General features: G+C 37.6%; 1 protein-coding gene across 3 annotated transcripts in view; it reads left to right on the plus strand.

Moving 5' to 3' along the window:
• The window catches only part of nectin3a (nectin cell adhesion molecule 3a), a 30,766-nt gene that overhangs the window by 7,073 nt on the left and 8,187 nt on the right, over nt 1-15,506 (plus strand). For 2 of the 3 annotated variants that reach the window (XM_067507758.1, XM_067507759.1), the window contains 2 exons: nt 9,600-9,947; nt 13,599-13,898. In XM_067507758.1, coding sequence (XP_067363859.1) covers nt 9,600-9,947; nt 13,599-13,898 — 648 coding nt within the window. The remainder of the gene's footprint in view (nt 1-9,599; nt 9,948-13,598; nt 13,899-15,506) is intronic. The other variant, XM_067507760.1, reaches the window with a different exon arrangement.

The following is a 15,506-nucleotide window of genomic DNA, read 5'->3' on the forward strand; positions in this document are numbered from 1 at the left end:
TATGGATTACTGGACCCTTCAAGCAAATGTGACAGTTGCAGTGTGGTTTTATTATTATTATATTTATTCTTTGCTTGTCCTCACTGCAAAAGAGTGCACAACAAAAGAAATAGCTAATTCTGTTTAGAGCTTAAAAACAATGTTGAAATCAAATATTGCAAAGACTGAATTTCTCACACAAGTTGTCAACAGAGCTGTTAGACCAATCATAAATGGGTTAGAACTGCCTTTTATGTACTCAATATCTGTCTTTTTATCCAGTTGAGCATCATGTTATGGGAACACTGTCAAACCAGAAATTTAACCAGAGCCCCAGAAAACACGTATAGGTTGTCCAGGTGACTTTTTAAAAGCTTTTTGGGACATTGAATCCCCTTGAACTGTCTAATTTCAGGCTGGTATTAATGACTTTTACTGTACAAGTGTGGAGTGGAGTTTTACGCTGGCATTTGCAATGTAGATCAGTATAATGACATCATTGAAAGAGTATAGGGGAGAGCAAGGTAATCGATTTACCAGGTATTGGGGCTGTCATTTTTTATAAAGAAAAATCACTTTCGAACGATGTACGAATTGACACAAAATTTGTTAGAATTAACTCGAACACAACCCACAAAACACAATGTTCACATTACATAATATATGCCAAGTTGAACAAAGTATGACACTAACGGCTTTGCTTGCTAGTGTCCCCAATTTTGTTGTAGCAAATACACTGTTATTTGATACTTTTACTAAGGGGTCAATAGAGGCACGCAGCGGATGAAGCTGAAAGTGAATTTTTAAAAAACGGCTTCACTGGTTTTGAATTTGCTTCTGCTTGTTCTAGTTTGGGTTGTACATGTAAAAATATATATTATAAAATATAATATAAATAAACTTCACTTTGACTTCACTATATTAAAATATATACATCACTTGGAGAAACCTTGAGTTCAGATTATGTCAGCTTGTTGCTCCAACTATGGAGGTTGTAATCATAGTCGACCTGCTTTTCCAAAACAAAGCAGAGAAATATTTTGATATAGGGAAGTCAGAGGGAAGTTTAAAATTAAAAACATTTACACTGTACACTAAAGCCATAAAAAGCAAGTAAAAAAAAAGGTGACGTTGCACTTTTAAGAACGCCATCTGCTTGAGGCGTAGCAAGTGACATCAAATGGACTACAGATGTGCAGTGATAACTGGCTTTAAAACAGTATATATATATATACACATTTGGCTGCAGTTACCTTTGACAATGACTGTGAAATTAAAGATGGTTTAAAAAGCATTGTAATGGTAAAAAGCAAAACTGAATATGGGCTTATTTAACAAAATGTGAAGAACATGTAAAATGGTAGATATTTGACTATTCTAAATAGCCTAAAAACAATTTTGTTATTTGAAATTTGAAATGTTACAGATTGTCAGTAATTCAGTGCAATTTGCAGGCTTCAGTGGAGAACATCATGAGATTAAACCACCTGGACATATCCTGCAGTGTTTTGTTTTTTTTTGTTTTTTTAACAACTACATGTTCTTACCGGCAGTTGGCAGAAATTGGCATCATACAAGATCTAAAAGGGAACAATCGTGGGAATAATTTAAAGAAAAACACTAATTCTCTCTGGGGTCTGTCTGGCATGTGGGAAACTATGTTTCCATTATGTTTGATCGGCCCAATGAAAGTACAGTAGCTCATTTAAACTCAATGAAGGGCAGTGGAGTCTGTGATTAGTACAGCAACCATTCGATTCTCCAAGGCACCAGGCACACCTACTACCAACACCCAGGAAAGGCCTAATCTGTTTCCTTTTTAATAATGGAAAATGTGTTTTATTAAATTTTTTTTATTAAAAAATTACAGTATTTGTCAAAGGCCTAACAATTGCAGTAAAAACAATGTGTCTAACAGCATATCAACCTTAAATGATCTCAAATGGCTAATCTGTCTATAGCCTGTTTCAGACAGGAACAAGACCTCTATTCGAATCATCAGGAGATGGTCCGTACTCTGCGTAATTGGGTAAGGGGTGGTTGCTTGGGCACTTCGAGTATGGGGCAGAACATGACACAAAAACAAAGCTGCAATGGTGACAGTGGTTTGCTTTGTAATCTGGTCGTATACCATAGAATTTGTTTGTGCTGTTCCTTGTATTTGTTTGAAGATTTCCAGGTCGGCCCTTACCGACAAAAGCTCATAAATTTTGATGTCCTTCCAGTTCGACATTGTTGTTGTGTTCATATGAATGAATAAGTTCCTCACCTTCAGGTGTTTCTATTTGCCTGATTTAGTGGCAGTCGCAGAAAATGAACGTCATCAACACGCTTGCTCTCACTCATGGTGAATTCTCTGGAGTATTACCTCCTCTATTCACAAATGACCTTTGTTGGAGATAATCCGGACTTTGCACTATGGAGCTGGCTGAGTAAAATCTATGTAATGTCAGGGCCAGCAGGCTTGGGCGTTTACATTCACACATACACCCACCCCAGAGAAAGTCTGGAAAATGTCGGAATTCCAGTGCATGTCTAAATGGAGCTTATGTGTGTCTGTATGGATTGTTGCTGAATTAACCTGCAAACATTGTGAGGAAGAATGGTGTTTCAGAGGGCAGTTGCATTTTACATGTTGGTGTTTTTAGTAGAGATAGGAGCTTACGGATGCAAAGCTTTGCAGATGCTGGTGTATGAGTCAGAATAAAAATTAATCTTTTATTATCACAGAAGCTAATTTATTGGTTTGGCTTGTCTCTGCAATCTTTATTGGGTTTGATTGTAAATTTTAGTTGAGGTTGTGAATAATTTACTGAAACCAGTTAAATGGATACAAGGCCAACCATAAAACCATTTGTTCTGAAAGTGTAGATGCTTTGGTTGTCTTAGTTTGACGTCTCACCAATTGTTATTATAATAAATGTCAAAACAATTTATAGCTGTCAACTTTTGAGACAAGATAATGTCTTTTTGGCAACACAGCTGTCTTAAAAGGGAAAGGAGCATTGGGGATGTACTAGATGCAGCAAACTCTGACATGAATAACCATTTAACCCAGTGCAATTTTCAACGCTACTTTTGAGTGATTGTGTGTGCAGTGCAAGTCTCTCCATTAGCAGCTACGTGTCAGGGTGTCACACACGTAAGCTGTAAATGAGACTCCTATTGTAGCCTGTCATTGTAAAAGGAACACTTTTAAAATTACACATTCGCACAGAATATTGAAACATGGTGACTGCCAGTGGCTTTTGAAAATTGTCTTTTTTGTTCCAAAATTACTAAACAATACCACAAACCCTGACAACCCACACTTATATATCCCACACATTAAGTCAGGATGCTGTAATGTGTGTGGTGTTTTGGTACACAGTGGCAGACTTTGTCCTCCACAAGTCCTACAACACAGCTATAATTGAGGCTGCACCTGTCCTCATACTCAGTAAGCCAACACTATTGATCTTTTACTTTTAAACACTGCTCTTTAATCGCATGTGACTAAAATGGGGTTGGCACAGAAGTCCTCATTGCTATAAGGCAGCTAAGAGAAAATGGTTTTGACGAGAACAGTGACAACTTACTGTCTAACTCTGTCTAACTGACTTAGACAGAGTTATAGGGATTACCAAAATAAAGCAAAGGTCTCTGGGTCCATGTTTGACTTATAGGCATTGTTTGATGTCCTGCGCCTCCCAGTCACCTCTTTAAATGCTAACAATTCCCAACAAATGGCTCTACACTGCCCTGTTGACTTGTTTGAGTTTGTAGTGTGCAAAAGCACGGGTGGCTCTCAGAAAATACAGACCCCTGTGTAAGATCCATGAATAAAATTCTCAATTTGCATGCATATTTTAAACTATTATAATTTCTTTCCTATACCAACATACACATGCACTCATAAAACACAGGCAACAAATAGGGATCTCTTCATGAACAACCTTTATCAAGAGTTAAAAAAATAAATAAATTATATGTGTTAGTTTTTACTTAAGGTTTACTTGTGCAGGTTTCAGATGCATATTAATGAATATTTTTTGAGGTTGACCTTGATAATCAAATGTAAGTTTAATAGTCTCCTAATGTTACCATTGGCCTATACTAGTCTAAAGGACTTTAGTGCCTGGAAGAAGAATGAATTACTGTTCTCATTAAACAGTAATGAAACACTGCCCTTCAGCTTGTGAACACCTCCTACACACATTTGAAAATTACCTAAGCATGGACGAGGAGGAGGGCTGCTTTACATGTGGTGCATCTTAACAGTCAATCCCACCTTCCACCAGTTTGGTAAACTTTTTTTTAATGGAACATGTAAACATTACTCACTTTGGTCAAATCAAACTAAACTCTTTCAGTGTGATGTCGTCATGGGAAGTTTAGGCAGTGGTTTTATTTTTTTATACAAAGAAAAGGCATCTAACAGCTTACACAGTTGACTCTCATTTTAGAAGTCACATTGTTAGTTCATGTTTAAAGAGTTTCACTTACAAAGACTACTCGACTGGCTAATAAATCAATAGAAACAGTGAATAAAGTGACATCTACATTTAGATCTATAGTAAAGACACCGGTAAATGAAATTGGTGGTGAAAATTGTTGGTCGAGGGCACATATTTGATGAGCGTAATGCTTGTGCATTAGTGCAATATAGAAGTAAAAACAGAGCAGCAGCTGTTCGTCAGGTGAAACTGTCTGACACTCATTTAGAGAGATATTGTAGGATTGCTGTGCACAAATGCCTTTTACCAAGGTGGATGTACATTTTAAAGTTAATTGGTGCAAAAGTTTTACAGAGATGTGAAAAAAGTCATGTGGTCAGATTAGTTATCCTTTACCATATTCTTGTCAAGTGGACAAGGGCATGTGTGGTACAGCAAGTGAACTGTACAGGTCTAAAGACTTGACCCCTGCAGTGAGGGGATCTGGTTAGTCAGTTATGAAATGGAAAGAATTTTGCTGCCATGAAACATTTCTAGCTTGAGGTGGTGTTGTCTTTCAGGCAAACAGTGCATCCCATCCGTATGTAGAAAGGGGCCACCATATGGTTTGATAATTATGAAAAGGATGCGACTCCTCTGCAATGGCTTTCAAAGTCGCTAGATCTCAATCCGGTTGAGAGGTTTGTGACAAAAATATTGAGAGAGCAATCTCTACCATTTTTATCAAAACACCAAATGAGAAAATATCTTTTGGAAGAATAGTGTTTGTTCCATCCATTGTAGTTCCAGAGACTTGTAGAATTATTTTCAGGTAGAACTGAAGCTGTTCTGATGGCACATAGTGGCCTAATTTTTGTCTTTTAAAATTTCATTTGTCTGCATGGCTAAACGTTTGCCTTGTTTAGTGATTGCTCGTGTTTCATTGCTGCTAAAGTTTATTGTAAGCTAAGAGGGCTCTCAAAACTACAAAACTGAGAAAGTAGTCCACAGAGGTTAGGCAGAGTCTGTCTTTGTAAGTGCATAATGGACATGTTTTGTATCATTGTAGTGTAGAGGAGTTTTGACCTGGTTTAGCAGCAGACTTGGTCAAGGTCTTAACCGCTCTGAAGGCTACTGCCTGCTATGTATTGATTCTGTAAAAACAGATACCCCAGCCCACTTACATTTTTATGCTCTTACATAGGTAATGCTGTTGTCGAAATATTTAATTTATCCTCCTGTACTTCCTTTCAATTGTTCTCTTTTTTGCCTAATGTCCTTATTCATCCTCTGGTCAACTCAGATTATCCTTTTGTTTTAATCTAAACCCTCCTGCACTGATTTCATTTCTGCATTCTTCTCCTGTGAGGTCTTCAGATCAGTCCCTCATGAGTGCTGTTTGACATGATAATCTATGCATGGAGTTTGTCTACATGAACATGACATCTTGTCTATTTTGTTGTTGCTTGTGAATGTTTCTGGATATGGATCCCTCTTGTCTCACACAGTTCTGACACGCACTGCAGGCTTCATTGCGAGGAACTCTATCCAGTAGACAACCTCCTCTGGGGAGGTAGGGGCCAAAGCTAGGTCAGGTTTGGGTAGGTGGAGATTTTGGCTCCTCAAGTGGCCAACACAGAATGTTTCATTCGTTGCTAGGCAAATAGGAAGGTTTTGATTTACCATTGCATCTTTGAAACATCTTGTCGCAATTAGTGATGTCAGGAGGGAAAGAAACAAATATGAAGCATTTCTTCAAAGGGCAAGCATTTCCTTCCCATGATTTCATTCTTTCCTTGGGTTTCTCAAGGAAAAAGAGGCAAAAGTGCAGTCTGTTTTTTGGATCACATTTAGGTTTCCTAGGCCAGGATTCTTCCTGTGGTGACAGTGTCATAATTGGATTCACTAATAAATTGCAACGCATGACAACAGTGACACAGCATAAACATGGCCGCAAAAGATTTTGTGTGTGGATGCTATTGAATAGTTCCAATCATTGGTTTAGTAGATAAGATGGATAATCTGTAATGAAAATAGTGACTGTATTGAGCTGTGCCCCAGGCTTGAAGCAGTATGCCTTAATGAAACAGCATTACGGCTTTGTTTAGCACACTGCTTACATTTCATTGGCCTGCAGTATTTTAGATAATATTTCACGGTGCTCTAGTTTGTGAGTCCTGGCTGTGTTCTTCATGGTTGCAGCTACAGTAGCAGTGCCAAGTTTCCCCACTCTCCTCCTGGCTGTAGGTATCCCATGCAGAGGCCATCTGTCTCTCCTCCCTTTATGGGAAGGGTGGAGTCCTCTTGAAGCCCACCCCCACCCCTCCTCACCCTCCATTCCTACTTACTCCCAAATGCTTAATGTAAAACAAACAGAACATAGCATGGATGGAGTCTAGTTTCTTTGTGTGCTTTGACAGGCCTCAAAACTGACACACTGAGATGGACAAACTTTGTACGGTAGCAGTTGGAGTGTCATGTCAGGTAGCTACATTATATAGAACCTGCTACGCAGAAGCCTGGTCTTGAGACACATGTCTGCATATATCAACTTAATGTTGAACATGCCAGTCATGTTACTACTCAGAAAACTAGTGCTGTAGGAAGATTTCTATATACTTGTATAGGTCATATATATTTATTTTTTGTAATTTTCTCTCACTGTTAAGCTTTTATCTTTGCAGTATAATCCTGTTTTATTTGTGGAGTAAACAACAGAGTTATACTAGTATGGTGACAACAAACAGCTGTTGTGTCAGCTCAGATAACCGTAGAGTATGCGTAACCCACAGTGTTCTGACCATGGTTCTCCCCCACACAGGGCACCCAGAAGACACTGACAGATGCAAGGCAAACATAGACCTATCACATGCGCACCGCAAAGCACTTTATAGCAGCATGTTTTTTCATTATCATTCAAGAGTGGAAAAAACATGTAAACAGATCTCTAGATTATCGTGGAGTAATAATAAGTCAAAGTGACAGAGGTGGTTTTCTAAGTGAATGACAAATATAGCAGCATGAGTTAAATACTTCTAATTAATATATACAGAATTGAAGTGTTGTATATTACTACGGCTAGACACAGTGTGGGTCAGCAAAGACAACACACAGACAGAGAAGTGTTGGAGGGCACCATTTAACTTCACAACACAAAGCAACATACATTTAGGTCTTAGCAGCCATTCAAACAAACAAAATGCCTGACTCTTACACTCGGTCACAAATGTATTCGTTACTTTGTAAGAGAGAATCTCTCTCTCTTTCTGTCTCTCTCTTTCACTCTCACTCTCTCTCTGTGTGTGTGTGTGTGTGTGTGTGTGTTTGTGTGTGTGAGATCACTTAAATTACAGGGGATGTAATGGAGCACGGGGAGCCTAGCCTCTCTGACTATATTCCTCTGAAACCAAGATAGCATTACTGTGGCTTACCACTCACATTCATGCCAAAAACTCAAAATACCAGCCAGTGGACCACTGGCTATAAGCTTTACTCCATACACATCCGAGACTACATTCAAAGTGGAAATTTATAGCACCCAAATATAGCCTACTCTGATGGCAACCATGTCAGTAACACTGAGAAGTACTGTTTGAATATTTTGAAGAAAATCAACTGTATAAATTTTATCTATAAAACAAACATTTTTATGTGGTTTAATGTGGGTCCTGCTCTACAATTGACTCTCAGCCAGTGTTGTAAATCTGTGTGCAGCCTTTAAAAAAATGTTTAAGCATACATGTTTCTATCAATGACTCATTTACGCTTGCGAAAAACTGAGACCATGGTGTTTTTTTCCACTCAGAGTAGGATCCATGACCTGCAATTTAGGGTTTATTTCAGGTTAGTTTCTCAAGTTACTGCATTTAGGCCCACTAAGCTTCTTTTTTCTTTCTTTTTTTTTTTTTTAAATAGTGGCATATCCATCAACTCTAACATTACTAATATTAGAGCACATTACTGTCCATACAGCTCAAACATTAATAAAACAGAATCACACACTTGGGTGATTATTCCGGTCAATATTTTTTTCTTTCCCTGCAGTATCTCAAAGGAATACAGTGTTTAAAACCTTGGTCGCATGTTGAAATGTATATTAAAAACTCAAAGTTTTGGGTTGGGTTGTTAAGTCAAATTAAAGGCCTCATAAAATGAGGAAATGCCACCATCTGATTGCTTGTTTTGTTTCATCTCTTTCCAGTTTTTCTTCCTTTTTCAGCATAAAAATGCTCTGATAACTAGCTAGAAGGACTGCCTAAATTTCCTGCTGTGAAAATGTGTTGCTTATTCAGTCTTTTTTTTTTCAACCTATGGGAAAACATTCCTGAAAGAAACCATGGCTGTTAATGACAAAAGTGGCAAATTAGTGATTGGAAATAAAGGCGTGTAGAATAGAGAATGTGAAGTCACATCGTGTTTACTGTTGGGGCTGCAGGTGCCATCTTGGGAGATTTTGTGAAGTTGAGTCTTTTTTGAATTTCTGTCGTGTCACCCTGGTAGGTCAGTGTTGCTACTATATTAAGCCAGTGGAGACTTGCCACCTTACCTTTGCAAGTATAACTGTAATCTGGCAGTTTGTCAGCTTTTGAATTAGCAGCTTTTGCACCAAGACGTGGAAAAACAGTTCATGGATTTATTATAGTTAAAGACCGTTACTTGTTATTGCATTTAAATGTTTCCAGGTTGGGCCCTTTTTTTGTTTCATCTTCATTTCTTCCCATCTCTATTCAATTTGAATCATTTGGATTACAAGATGGTGTCCCCAGCAGCTAATACAAGACATACCAACATCGGTATGACATATAAATAAAAATTTTAGTTGCAAAAGAGGAATTACTCTATTAAAATGTTTGGCTTATTGGGCTTTCAATGCACGTATTGTACACTACTAACATCAAATAACACAGGTGGCAAAGGCACATGCCCAGAAAGGTTGTGATTCTTAGGTTCTGTGTACACTCACTCCTAAGTGGTGGCAAGTTGGTATTTGGCGCTTAAATAGCACTTTTACCAACAATGGATAATATGATACTTACCCTTTGACAAATTCAAATGAATAAAATTTTCTTCCACTGCTAGAAGCCAATATAATCATTTAATCTAGTGAAATGACATGTTATTAGAAACACAACTTGTAGTTTAATTAGAGTTGCATTAAGGATGTGTTGCCATTTATCATAATTCTGTCTTCTTTTCTATCGGCAGGTGTGAGCAGTAACCAGGTGTTTGTCCCTGTGAAGGTTAATGCAGTACTGGGAAAGAACATCACACTAGGTTGCAGAATAGAGGTGGACTCCAACCTAACTGTTACACAAAGCACCTGGGAACGCCGTATTTCTTCAGGAATCACTACCTTGGCAGTGTATAACCCAGAGTATGGAACTTCATACCCTAAAGAATATGCCAAGCGCATCTCATTTGTTTCCCCTTCAGTACAAGATGCAACTATTACCCTTAAAGAAGTTGGCTTCTCAGATAGTGGGACCTACATCTGTAAAGTGGCAACGTTTCCTCTGGGGAATACACAAGCGTCCACTGTCGTCAGTATATTAGGTAAAGTAGAATTATCTTGCTTCCTTCTTCACTAACTAGAGTGCTTCTTCATACTGTTTGTTATCTTTTATTTTTAAAATAGGATATTGTTGGTTGTGATTAGGCAAAGCTTAGGTGCTTAAAAAGTAGTTGCCCTAGAGGAGTGGAGCCTCTTCCTGACACTAACAGACTTTTTAAAAAGGCACCCGAACAGAGGCCATGTACGTTTAAATCCCTGCAAGAATCTGCATCTGTGTAGAGGGAGCTGTTACGTGGTCCCAATCATCTCATTCATCAGTGTCACTTAATGTTAAGGTGCCACATTATGTTGAAATACACAGCACCGTATTACTTTTTTTTGGAAAAATTGTTATATTCATATATCCATAAGATTTTCCATAACAGCCCTTTCTTGCCACATGCAGACACACATATAAGTATATATTTATAAGCCCTTAGTGAAATTGAGAAGCTTTTCATATGTAGCAAACATGTAACGAGGATGCACAAAGACTAGAACTATCCTAAGTGTGCTATGGGTTCAGACCATTGGAAAGATGTCACAGGGACTTGTATAGTATATAGACGTATATGCTTTTTCTATTTGACTTTTCTTGAAACCCCTAATAAAAAACGTGTCCACAATATAAAATCAAACACACACTATAACAAAGATCATTTTTATTATTGCTTATATAAATGTGAAAAACTTGTCTGTGGGCTTGTGCATACATACGTCTTCTACAGTGTAGGGACCACTGGTCTTTGAGGAGCATGAATGTTGCAGTTTTCAGCTGTTTCTCTGTTTTCAGCTTGTGTTTCAAGCACTGAATGAGCAATTGTATTGCACACAGGCAAAGCTGAGAATAGGAGATTGAACTGTAGGCACTACCTTGTTGTCTCCCTCTGAGTCTGAAGGAGACTCTGTTGACTAATGAGTGGTACATTAAGTGCTGCTGTGACAGCCATAGATAGTGTCTGGGACCTCACGGAGTTCAATTACACCTTGCTGTCTTTTCTGGCTTCTCAGGTCTTTTATTTTGCTTGCAGAAACATAGAAGCACATTCATACACAGACACATGCTTGGACTACTTTAAAATTACAAGTTTTTAGGGTGTCAGCATAGTGGAATTATATGTTCTTTGCCATCTAATTCATCTTTAGTTATGTAAAACCAGAGTTGAATAGGAATGGTTTAATGTATACAGAATGTAGGGTATAAAGTGTGTATTAAATGCTTCAGTTTAAACTCAACTCAGATTCTTAGTTTTGACTTTTGCTTTGAGGTTTATCAGAGCATGCTTTCATTCCTTCCAAATGAACTAAACTAAACCAGTGAAAAGGCTCACCCCCATGAATAATAGACCAAAGTCACGACTCATCATAATGATGAACAGGTGCAGTGGACATTGATTTAATTTCAAAAGTCACGGTCTTGATACAGACCTTGTATTGAATCTAACCAATATCATGAGAGACTCAACACACAATATTTGTATTAGCTTACTATTTTTTCATCGTTGTGTCTGAACCTCTCATAGAACAACAAGCCAGATAATCTAAAAATGGGGAGGAGTCCAAAAGAAATACTAGTGAACCAAAAGTCCCATAGGAAGAAACTAGAGGTTGAAACAATGACACATATATAGTGAATGGATTAAAATGACCCTTTGTTTTAAAGTAGTGACAGGTAAAAGTGAAATGTAAACAACAGTCAACTTTATTAAAAAAATTAAATAAGCACACACAATCTACTTTATTGTCATAGTATTCAATATGGCATTTGTTTTAAGCACCTGCAACAGCAGCAGTAGGAATGCATGGTTACCTATAAAGGTATTATTGTTACATTATTTATAAGCCTTTCCACTACAGAGAAGTCTCCATGTGTTTGAGTTTTATCTTACAACCATGAGCTGCCTTTTTAAATTTTATCATATTTCATTATTATTTTGTTCGTGAAGTTGTGCTCCCAACCCCACAAAGAGATGGTCAAAGTTTCATACTCTCAGAAGGCAAACTAAAAATGTCTAGTTCCTTTCAAGTTTCATTTCTGCTTACATTTTATTCATACAATGCTGCATTTCCCGATTCTTTATGTGTACTATAATAAATCTACACATCCCATATCTTGCAATGTTTTTGTTAATGCCGCCAGCCATAACAAACTCACTCATTTGCACATACTCTCACCAGTTTCACTTGCTTTAGGTCACAGAGTTTCTTCTTGACACATTGACCATTCAAGGAAACAAAAAAGAACTGATCATCATAAAGCCACTGCTTTAAATTGTCAGCATAAAAATAATTAGCATTTGACTCTTTCTGTAAAAATATCCATTACTAAACATATACAACCATTTAAAACATAAAGTTACATTAACTCTGTATATGGGTTTTAACTCAGTGTATATGCCAGTGAGAAAGAAAAAAAGCCTATGTAGCTGGTGTGCTGGGGAAATCGTTACTGTCTCCCCTCAAGCTTCTGCACTTATCCAACATGTGCCCCTCCCTTCCTGACAGCAACTCCAAATTAATGTGTCTCACTGATTTAGTTATTCTGAAGCTTTAGCCAGCTTGCCTCCTAACATAGAGCAACTACTGTTTATAGTCAGAGGCTTGTGAGGAGGGGGAGAGAGGAGTGAGTTGAGAATGTGGGGTGGATGAATGAGTACGGCGTCCTCACCCCTGTACTGGGTAAAGGAGACGCTGGGTTATTTTTGGAAGAATGGGGGTGCCTATTTGTATTTGTTGCTGGACCTCCTGCTCAGCAGACTCTGAGGAGACACATGTCTTAAAGGTGATTGCCTTGTCTTGTGGATTAGGTTAGTGTGCTGCCACGTGCCCCCTTTAAAAACTGTCAGCATTGCAATAAGTGGAACAGCTGTTACTGGTCTTTAAAGAGGTGATCCACTGCAAGTCGAAGAAGAAATGAACATAAGAGGGGTAATTCTATATGAGTGATACTAAACAGTAAATAAAAGTTTAACCTTGTGTAACCAGTTCACTTCATTATGTCTTTCCCCTCTGCCAACAGACTCTCTTTTATACTGTCCTTTACTGTCCTAAGTGACATTTCTGACATTGTGTAATTATTATATAATTACAAATAATAATTTAGCATACAAATAAATTGAACGTAATTTACAATGATGAAGAAAAACAAAGGTTTCATTTACTTTTGCGCTAAAGCATTGAGAAATGTACAGAGACTCAACCCCTCATCATCCTGTTTAGTAACACAGTCTAATACACACTACAGTGCTGGATGTGAGTGGCATAAGATTCTCTAAAGTTGTTGGGTTTTTTTTACTTGAAAGTTATGGGCTTTGCTATAACTATATTAGGGCCAATTGATTCTAATGCTTTGCATCATCCCTTCTAAAGCTCATTAAAAGTTAGACATAATAAAGACAGCGCAAGTCTCCACTGAAATGCTTCTACATGATTGAATAGCATGGCTCAGTAATTTTTAATTTTTTTGAAATGGAAGAAGTCAGTCTGTGCTCTTTGGCAGTTAAGTATATTGTGGCCACTTCCTTTCGTCCATCTACTATATGATGGATATTACTTATTCATATACACATACAAAAAGAATCAATATCTCTTTTGTAATCTTTCCTCCATTCTGTCATTTCCTCCTCCTCTTTGTCTCTTCACTCTCCTCACAGTTGAGCCAAAGGTGTATGTGTCTGCCGGCCCAACAGCTTTGCTGGATGGTGGAAATGACTCGCTGGTGGCTACCTGCATAGCAGAGCGTGGCCTTCCTGCTGCTGAGGTTTTCTGGGAGACAGAGCTGTATGGGCGAAGTGAGAAGCAAAGTCAGGACGAGTCCAATGGCACCACCACTGTACATGTCCACTACATGTGGCAGCCACAGAGCTACGCCCAGGGGAAGACCCTCACCTGTGTGGTACGCCACCCAGCCCTGCAAACAGAGTTCCGCATACCCTATGTACTAAATATTCAGTGTAAGTATGGAATTGTTGGAATTTCTATCTTGTCTATCTGAACACATACTGTACCTGTGGTGCAATTACGATTTTTGTCACAGCCAACACGTATCTTTAAAAGACCAAAACCAACAATAAATTGATCCTGAAGCCTGCATAGTCAAAGCCTGACAGGGATGCTCCTCTTAGTTATTGGTCACCACTTTTATTTAAAAACTAATGGCATAACATTGTAAAGGCTTTTTTATTTTTACCGCTTTATTATTTTTTTTTTTATTAAGCAAATTAGGAAGACTAGAATATATTAAACCCTAATTCACTATTCATCAGGTACAGAGAAAGATATTTTGCCTTAAAAATTACTAGTTTGATTTAATTTTGGGGGGTTTGGAAGAATATTTTTTACTAGTTCTATAAGACAAATGAGACACATTTTTTTGCACTGGGCAACATAGTTGGAAAAAATGGCAACTAGTATTCAGTATTTTAACATGAAGTGTGTTTTTTTTGTTGTTGTTGTTTTTTTAATGTATTGTGAAAATTAAATTAGTCAAATCACCTATACAGAGGGATATGAATCAACTTTGTTTTCCAGAATTGCTTTGTGATAGATGAGTAACATTCAAATCCATCAGCTTTTATTAAAAATTCAGTCATTTGTGTACAATTGTACAATATTTAATTAAATAATTGAAAAATGTGTTATTTTATTTTGAATTTTAATTGTTGTTATTCAACTAAATGTAACTTAAGAAAATATAAAAGAAAATAACAATTATTATCAAAGCTCTAATTGTGCTACCATACAGCATAAAGTTTGTCTTATATTTAATTTAACCATTATTTACCCATGAATAAATCATGAATTATCTGCTCACTCTGCTTCTCTGCACATATAGGGACCATTCAAGAGTCACCTTAATGTTATAATTATTGATGCATATTGACGCATATTGAAACATCCTTTCCAGGCAGTACTAAAGATTAGTCTGTGTTTGAGCTGTGTGAGTGCCGACTAATGAAGGTGTTTTATGAAATATTGATCAGGCCGCAGCAGCAATAGAAGTAGTAGGAGATTGGTGGGAGCAGCGAATTGAGATGCAGAAAAAACAAGGTTAAAACAGGAAGAGAGATTCTCTTCAGCTCAATAAATCATGTTAAATGCAGAGACAAGGGATTTAAGTGCAAAAGAAGCACAATTGTAACGTTGAACTGCAAAAAAAGGGTCAGTGCACAAAGTGCATCTTCTATGCGCTGTAATGAGTTTCTCATTTATCCTCTTGAGAAATCAAAATGAAAAATTTGATATCAAAGTCATTGTTTGCCATGTTTTATTGCATTGGCAGGTGCTGGGCTTCATTTAGGCATCCTCTTGCCTTCCTTTGTGTTTTTCTTTGTCATGGTGAGGCAGTAGAGTTTATTATTAGCCACAGTACATCTACTGTCTAGAGTCTGTCATTTTCTAACTTTCCAACAACCCAGTGTCATTTGTTTGTTCTCTTGGCTCATGTTCAGCAGAAAGTCTTGTATCCTGCTACAGTCCTGCACAGCCTTTGTTGTTGTCATCGCTCAATACTGTGTTTATAATGCATGCTCTGTTCCTCCTGGAAAAGCTAATTTATCAAC

This window comes from Channa argus, chromosome 6, assembly GCF_033026475.1.
Source record: "Channa argus isolate prfri chromosome 6, Channa argus male v1.0, whole genome shotgun sequence".
NCBI classification, from domain to species: Eukaryota; Metazoa; Chordata; class Actinopteri; order Anabantiformes; family Channidae; genus Channa; species Channa argus.